The following is a 9,279-nucleotide window of genomic DNA, read 5'->3' as shown; positions in this document are numbered from 1 at the left end:
GATATAAAAGTATTTGGAAAAGGCAAGATCACAGACCAATTATACCCACTTCCATATAGTATGAGAGCCATACCTTCACAGTCTATTCTATTGAGCTGAACTCCCCATCAGACAGAAATCTTACCCCCTTCCATGTAGTATGAGAGCCATACCTTCACAGTCTATTCTATGGAGCTGAACACCCCATCAGACAGAAATCTTACCCCCTTCCATGTAGTATGAGAGCCACACCTACACAGTCTATTCTATGGAGCTGAACACCCCATCAGATAAAAATCTTTGCAAGATGCTGCACACACAGATGCCCGTACACATTCAAAAGATCAATATCTGCAAAAGATCTCTTCCTGCAATAGATCCATTCCTGCAAAATGCATTCATAGTCTATGAGATCTGCAGATCATCACACACCTTGTTTAACAGGCAATCATCTGCAGATCATCTGGAGATCAGATCCACCAGGATGGATTTTCAGATCTGCAGATGATTGCCAGATATGCAGATGAAATCTGTTAAAAAAGGTGTGTATGAGGATCTGCAGATCCCATAGACTATGAATGCATTTTGCAGGAATGGATCTATTGCAGGAAGAGATCTTTTGCAGATAATGATCTTTTGAATGTCTACAGCATCTTTGTGTGCAGCATCTGTGTGTGCAGCATCTTGCAAAGATTTCTATCTGATGGGGAGTGCAGCTCCATAGAATAGACTGTGTAGGTGTGGCTCTCAAACTACATGGAATGGGGTAAAATTGGTCTGTGATCTTTCATTTTCCAAAGACTTTTATCTCAAGTGTGTATGCAGCATAAGTCACAGCAAAATGTATGTTATATACTAACTCTGTAATATGTACCATTGTCTGTATTATATACTTTGTACAGTGCCATAGAAGGTGAGAGCTTTAGAAGTCAATGATAATAATCATTATTTTTTGTTAGCACATGCAGAAGTTTTTCCTTTACAACAGTAAATGGAGAGAAAGCCTGCAGATAAATATTTAAGACATTAAAAAATATATAGATTTTTTTGTTATCTGGGCTCACACCTGTGTAGCTGCTGTGCATCGGCAAAGAACTACAACACAACACAGTGTACAGGCTGCAGAACATTGTGAAAGAGTATTGTGATCGTCTGGAAAGCACAAAGCAGCAGGATTTATCAGAACGGATGTGACTCAAAGGAAAATATCATCTCCCAGACTAACAAATTGCCCATTAAAGATTCTCCAGGTACCCACAGATAGGGACAGGTTGAGAGAGTAATTTTATTAATAACTGGAGGTAATTGGCAAAGCATTTCATGTGCAACACATAGTTCGATAAAATAACCTTAAAGGGGAACTTCAGCCTAAACAAACATACTGTCATTAAGTTACATTAGTTATGTTAATTAGAATAGATAGGTAATATAATCTCTTACCCACCCCGTTTTAAAAGAACAGGCAAATGTTTGTGATTCATGGGGGCTGCCATCTTTGTCATGGGGGCAGCCATCTTCTTGGTTGAAAGGAGGTGACAGGGAGCATGAGACACAGTTCCAACTGTCCTGTGTCCTGATAACCCCTCCCAGCTGCACACACTAGGCTTCAAATGTCAAATTCAAAATGGAAAAAAAAATTGCACCAAAACAGCAGAACGAGAACAACAACATCAGAAGTTCCATCATGCTTTGCACAGCATTAGGGGAAAAATCCCCGGGCAGTTTTTTTCTGTGCAGCTAAAAATGAGGCTTGTATAAGCGAAAAAAAGTTCTGATGCTGTGAAACAGTTAAAGAAACACCAGGCCTTTCCAGTGCTGCTGAGTCAATTTTTAGTCTGGAGGTTCACTTTAATTTTTTTATATAGCATGGATGATTAACTTTTATTTTTTATTTTTCCGCTTTATAATCGTGTTAGTTATTATGACTTGTGAAAGTGTAAATCATACTATCAATTTCATGGATAGTTTACATTTTCTTTGGAAATAAGAAAGGGGGAAATTACTTGTTTTATTTTAATCACATGTACATTTTCAGAGTAGTTGAACGATTATAAACTGATCTACTGTGTTTTTTTAAAAAATACTGTTTAGGACAGGGTAGAATTCTATCAACTCGTGAAGCCACTGTAAGCAGTGTCTGCTCAGGATGAACACTCCCAGCCTTGGCTGCTGTGCACATCTGGACAGGAGCACAAAATTACATGGAGCGCAAGTGGACAGAGCATGCACTGCTTCTTTGTCCTCTGTGTGACTCACTGCAGTCAGAGCCACAAACAGGTGACAGGGCAGTGCAATGGAGAGAAGCCCATCCTGAGAAGAACACATAAGTTGAAGGAGTTCTGCTACTGTTAACCCCTGGCACTTCTCACAGCAGCTTGTACTGTATGTCCCCACTCATCATACAGAATATGGGATCATCAGGTTACAACAGCAGATGCTGACTGTCATCATACACACCAGGAAGTGAGAAAGATGCAGGGATCTCTGGAATTCAGACAGAACAGAGCAAGGCGTCCTTCTGCTTTTTATCACCCAAGGCCCTGGCCTTTGTGGCCTTCCCAGAAACCTGGCCCTGCTAACAGTAATTTTCCTTTCCTGGGGAAAATCCATGGCAGCACACATCTGGACAATGCCCTACCTCCAACTGCCAAATAAGACATCTGAAAGCACAAATTGAACTCCTCCTCACTTCACCCTATTTTAATATATTGGCTTTGATTAAGGACCAGCAGGTCCGAGACATGTCAGCAGTGTGCTTTGAGATGCTGTAATTGGATACGTCCAGAAATAAATGGTAAAATGTGGCATTGTGTGGACTTTCTCTGATGTTTTTATGTTGCCATCGGGATTAGCAACCTCTGGTCCAGCACGGCCTACCTACTGTGGAGTGTTGTGGGTTTCCACGTCTTTTGCCCGTTTTAATATAACAGGATGAGCTGTCAAGCAATCAGGGTGGGCGGGTATGTATGCCATGGAAAATTACTGTTAGGCAAGTATTTTAACTTTTCAATTTCCCTGGTAAACTCCATGGCAGCATACCTCTGGGCCCTAACTAGCAAAAAAAGAAAGAAAAAGGGTGGGATTGCTGAACACACACAATTATTTAATCATTAAGTATATAAACACTATTTATACAGAGTAGCCATTATATGTATTGCCTGACCTTGAGTTTATTCCAGGATATTAACATTCACATAATCATATTATTCATCAAGCAAAGAAAAAATTGCAGGCTAAACTTAAGTTTTATTATAAAATGAAACACAAATTTGATTCCAGCCTTATATTTAATAGACCAAATGTATGAAAGAATGTAATTATGTGAGAAAAGAGGCTTTTCACTGGACAAGACATTTCCTAGTATGCAGCCAGTGCATGGATTTCGCTCTGTAGGCTGCTCCAATGCGTTCCTCTTCCGTACTACTCTGCTAGGCAGAATTTGGGGTTCTCATGTAGCTTGTTTCTGTCTCACTGTGTGTTTCCACCTACATCTCCTTGCGATTATTAGTGGTGTATTTAGTTTATTCAAATTGCAGCATGCACTTCTAGTCCAGTAGTTTCAAATTTGCAAGGGTTTTTGTTATACTGCATGGTATACTTTGCTTTAGCCACAACCTTTGTTTGCAGGGACGTAGCAATAGGGGTTGCAGAGGTAGCGACCACATCGGGGCCCTTGGGCAAGAGGGAACCTGAAGGGCCCTTCCTCAACTGCAGTATTATCTCTCTATTGGTCCTGTGCTCAGATTAATCATTTCTATAGAAACTTTGAATAGTGGTAATCATTACCAAACTGTTCCCCACCCCCTTCTTGCATCTCTGACACTGTAGTTGCCATTGGCAGGTTTTGGTGCATCACATCAATTGTTATGTATAGAGTACTTGGGAGGCCCAATGTAAAACTTGCATCGGGGCCCACCGCTCCTTAGCTACGCCACTGTTTGTGTGTTTCTGTGTTCAAAGCAAAGGCCCCAAAACACACTCAGAAATACTCATATAGAGGAAAATGATGAAAGAAGTTAAAAGTATACAAAATAGGATAATAATAGCAATAAGAATAATATGGATAATAATAATAATAATAATAATAATAATAATAATAATAATAATAATAATAATAATAATAAGAAGAAGAAGAAGAAGAAGAATATGGAGGAGAAGAAGAAGAAGAAGAAGAAGAAGAAGAAGAAGAAGAAGAAGAAGAAGAAGAAGAAGAAGAAGAAGAAGAAGAAGAAGAAGAAGAAGAAGAAGGAGAAGAAGAAGGAGAAGGAGAAGAAGAAGAAAAATATGGAGGAGAAGAAGAAGAAGAATATGGAGAAGAAGAAGAAGAAGAAGAAGAAGAAGAAGGAGAAGAAGAAGAAGAATATGGAGAAGAAGAAGAAGAAGAAGAAGAAGAAGAAGAAGGAGAAGAAGAAGAAGAAGGAGGAGGAGAAGAAGAAGAAGAAGAAGAAGGAGAAGAAGAAGAATATGGAGGAGAAGAAGAAGAAAAATATGGAGAAGAAGAAGAAGAATATGGAGAAGAAGAAGAAGAAGAAGAAGAAGAATATGGAGGAGAAGAAGAAGAAGAAGGAGAAGAAGAAGAAGAATATGGAGGAGAAGAAGAAGGAGAAGAAGAAGAAGAATATGGAGAAGAAGAAGAAGAAGAAGAAGGAGAAGAAGAAGAAGAATATGGAGGAGAAGAAGAAGAAGAAGAAGAAGAAACATTTTTTTCATATATAATTTTTGATAAAATACTTGCTTTTTTTAAACAAAGTTTAACTTCAAACATTTACTATATATAGTTTTACTATACACAGTTAAGGTGTGACTATATAGATAATGTGTGTTGGCTCACTGCTTATAGCAAATTGCATAAAGGACAGGGGGTTACTGGGACTTTTTTTTTTTATAATATTTTAATATAAAACATTAAAAGTGTATTTTAATCTTTTTGACCCTGCGCATAAGTTATCTTGTAGCAGAAAATGCAGTGCAGCAACTACGCCAACAACTATACCATAGTATACTCAGAATGCTGTGGGATCGCATGATCGTGTGATTACAGGAATTAATAACAGAAGTCCACTGCTATCTCTCCTGCCTTTCAACACTACCCTCTAGTGGGGGATAGACAGTTCTACTCTGTCTCTTAAGGTGCTTACACACGTCTGATTTTTCCAAAGGACCGGCCGTTTAGACTGATCGTTTGGATGTCAAGTCAGACGTGTGTACAAACGATCGTTCAGCTGATAAGACTGGTTTTGACCGATCCGCCAAGCGGATCTTATCAGCTGAACGATCGTTTGTACACACGTCGGACTTGGCGTCCAAACTGTCTGAATGACCGGTCGTTTGGAAAAATCAGACGTGTGCACGTACCTTTACACTGCCTGCTACATATTTATTTTTTATTGCTACAGTCCTTGTACTGTAGCTGAATAATCATGAAATTTACCACACTTGACAGCCACGTTGTGTCTTTTTTTTTTTATTTTTGCATCCCAATTCAATCTTATTTGTGTTCTTGTTTTATTTGCATGATTTTTACCTGCATAAATATCGCCTGTATAGAGCCATCTTTACCTTTTCTAAGTCAATATATTTCAAAGTAAATATATGGATTAGACATTAGCCATTATTTAGTATTTATATAGCCCCAACATCTTCCGCAGCGCTGTACAGAGTATATATAGTCTTGTCACTTAACTGTCCCTCAGAGGCGCTTATACTCGAATCCCTACCATAGTCATATGTCTATGTATGTACTGTGTAGTGTATGTATCGTAGTCTAGGGCCAATTTTGTTAATGGAAGCATTTACGTTATCTGTATGTTTTTGGGATGTGGGAAACCCCCCAAGCTCTGTGCAGATAGTGCCCTCGCTGGGATTCGAACTGCACTGCAAAGCGAGAGTGCTAAGCACTACGCCGCCATGCTGAAATAACCTTATTACAATTTTTTTTCTTAATTTCAGTACTTTTTCTCCTGTTTAATACTGAAAAGATGTTTTGTAGATAAGATGAGAAAAACATCTCGATGGAGAAAACTCAAGAGAAAGGGTAACTGAATCAGGGCCTTTTCTCTGTAGTTACTTGAAAAGACATTTTTTAAGTCATAAACCATAAAACATTCACAAAATGTGGTGATTCTGGCTACTTTCTTGGAATCTGGAATCTCTTAAACATTTGTGGGGCTATAACTTATATACCATGATTAAAAAAAAAAAACAAAAAAACATTAGCAGATATAATTTCAGTAATATTTTTGTCTGTTTTTCTCAATTTCATCTTTACCTTCTTACTTGTAGCACCGTGTCACTCTTTTCAGTGCCTCTTTGACCTCCTTGTTCCTCAGACTGTATAAAAAAGGGTTGAGCATTGGTATGATGACACTATAGACCATACTGATCACTTGATCATAAGCTAATGAGTAGAGGGAGCTTGGACGAAAGTACATGAATATGATGGAGCTGTAGAAAAGGATGACCACAGTCAAGTGAGAGGAACAGGTGGAAAAGGTCTGTCTCCTGTTTTTGGAAGTCCTCAGCTTCAAAATTTCTCTTATGATGAGGATGTAGGAACCCAAAATAAACAACATGGGCCCCAAGACAATTAAGGACCCTTCAATGAAGACAGTCAACTGTCGGGCATAAGTGTCTGTGCAAGACAGTACCAGCAAGGCTGGGACATCACAGAAATAATGGTGAATCACCCAACCACAATACGTGAGCGTGGATATCATGGCTGTGTATAGGGTGGAATGGAGAGCAACAACAGCCCAGGAGGAAGTGATAAGAGTAACACATGTTCTCTTGCCCATGATGGTTGTGTATTGCAAAGGTTGGCACACAGCAGCATACCTGTCCAAGGCCATGATTGCCAGAAGGAAGCTGTCCATGTTACCAACAGTATGGAACAGGAAGAGTTGTGCAAAACAGCCATGAAATGAGATGATCTTGTTTTGAGTCTGAAGGGCAGAAAGAGCTTGGGGGATAGTAATCGAGGTGAGGCAAACATCCACAATGGAGAGGTTCCCCAGTAAGGTGTACATAGGTGTGTGAAGCTGAGGCTGGGTCAAGATGAGAATGACGATTAAACAGTTGCCTAGAACACAGAGAATGTAGGCCACCATGAAGAAAGAGAAGAGAGGCAACCGAAGATAGGGATTTTCTGAGAGACCCAATAGAGTGAAACTACTGATGGTCTGGTTCTTCAAGTCCATATTTGAATACATGGAAATGATTAAATGAACTTGTCTTCATGTCCCATGTCTTTGTGCCCCATCTGCAGAAGTTTGAACATGGAAAAAATAACTTTGAAAATGTGTTATACATTAAAAAGTAAGGCTATAAAAAGATCACCTGCCATCTTTATTTTATTACCCAAATGGCTTAGGTTTAGCCATAAGAAACTGAGCAGTGAACATCACATTCTAAAGATGCGATGATCCTGATTAACTGTGGATAGTGAATGATAGGAAAACTAGCTTCTAGTCATATATTTACTAGCAATAATGAATACTGAACATCAAAAAAATCCATTGGTATGGGCAGCGCTACACTGGGGCATGCTGGGACACTGGCCTCCCCTGAGAATCACTGTGCCCCACTGAGTGCCCCCCTTTTCAGTACCATACAGTTACCTGTTTCCAAACTCCAGCAGCATACAGTGAACAGGATAGGGTCTGTAAAAAAACTCTCCATGTTAGCCTGAGTCTATGCAGGCATTAAGTAAACCGATGGTCTTATCTAATTGCCATAAATACCTCACAATCCTTGCAAGATCCCTTGTAATTAAAGGTAATGGGAAGGCAAAAAAAAGCCCAGATACTTACCTAAGGAGAGGGAAGACTCTGGGTCCTATAGAGCCTTCCCATTCCTCTCATAGTCCTCGCATCCCAACACTGGCTCCTGCATTTGAATCCCCCATCACGGGAGGCTTCAGAAGTCTTCGGGATCCTAAGTGCTCCCGAAGGCGGGCGGCTCTCTGTACTGTGCTTGTCGCCTGCAATGGCAGAGAGCAGTATTTAACCGACTGGTCAAATACTGCTACCGGGAGAGCCAGTGCTGAAATGTGGTGACCATAAGCGGAGTGGGAGGGCTCTATTGGACCCAGAGTCTTCACTCTTAGGTGAGTATCTGTTTTATTCTTTTATTTATTTTTATTTATTTTTGCAAAAAAAAAAATTATTTTATTTTCTAACAATGTCAGTCAACAGTAAAAATCTGAAGAAGGCTTACAAGCTGAGAACTTACTGTTTTTCTTTTAAATTAGCCAATAAACAGTGAGTTTTGAATCAGGATTATTGCTCCCTGAAATACAAGTCCAGAAATGGTTCACTACTAAGATAAGTAATTACACAAACAGTGTTTCTCTCCCTCCTGCCTCTCCCCCCCCCCCCCTGCTTGTAGAGTTGTGTGGCACAGGCTGAGATCTGGACTGATTTGTCTGTGATCTGTCCACACAGGAGCAGCTTGCTAGCAACTAAGGATTAAAGCATGGCAACAAACTAGCCAAGTACATCTGTAGGTAACTTTTCAATAATAGTACCATTATTTGGGCAATCTGCTCTGCTCAAACGCCTCTGAGTTCTGTTCATTTGGTCCCTATCATTGCTGAACTAGCCTTAACGTTTATCACCTGAGTTAGGGAAAAAAAATCTAAAGCTCACCATACAAACATCGATTTTTATCACCCAAATGGGTCCCACCAGCCAGCCACCAGGCACGCCGCTTTGTGCCCGCCCAAAAATTTGAAACTGCAGCAGCCTCTGTTCAATGGTTGCATTTTTTGGATTGACAGGGTACATTTTAGAGATATCAGAAAGTACACAGGCATAAAGAAACAGTTTATTAAGACAGATATGGGAGAACATGATGAAGAAATAAAGGCTCATATGCAATAGTATTTGGCCAATCAGATAAAGGAAATCATATTTCTGCAGAAATACTGCATTACCACAACCCAGTAATTTAGCCTAATCAAAGAACTCGGAAGCATTGGACTAATCAAAGAATGCAGATTCAACTTGGAAGTATTTGGCCAATCAGAGAATGCAAAATATGACCAAAAAAAGAACTCCTCTAAAATCGTAAAGCGGTAATTGAAATCCGTGTAATCGGTCATTTCCCACCATAGTACTTTGAAAATACTCTGACTAATTTTGATAGTACTTTTTCACCTACTTTTTGGTACTTTTTCAATGTCAGTGTGCTGATGAGTTATTTTAAACAGAAGATGAAAAATTTTCTCCAAGGAGAAAACGTAGGAGGAAAAGAAGATTGAATAAAGGTCAAATCTGAGAACTCATAGATAATCAAAGATAA

General features: G+C 39.5%; 1 protein-coding gene across 1 annotated transcript; it reads right to left on the bottom strand.

Moving 5' to 3' along the window:
• Positions 1-6,251: 6,251 nt before the first annotated feature.
• Positions 6,252-7,175, bottom strand: LOC137527265 (olfactory receptor 1L6-like). Its single transcript, XM_068247771.1, has one exon. It carries the CDS (start codon positions 7,173-7,175, stop codon positions 6,252-6,254), a length of 924 nt encoding a protein of 307 aa, XP_068103872.1.
• Positions 7,176-9,279: the final 2,104 nt, after the last annotated feature.

Source organism: Hyperolius riggenbachi, chromosome 8 (genome assembly GCF_040937935.1).
Source record: "Hyperolius riggenbachi isolate aHypRig1 chromosome 8, aHypRig1.pri, whole genome shotgun sequence".
Lineage (NCBI taxonomy): Eukaryota > Metazoa > Chordata > Amphibia > Anura > Hyperoliidae > Hyperolius > Hyperolius riggenbachi.
Note: the sequence above shows the minus strand (reverse complement) of the source record. Positions and strands in the feature narration are given on the sequence as shown.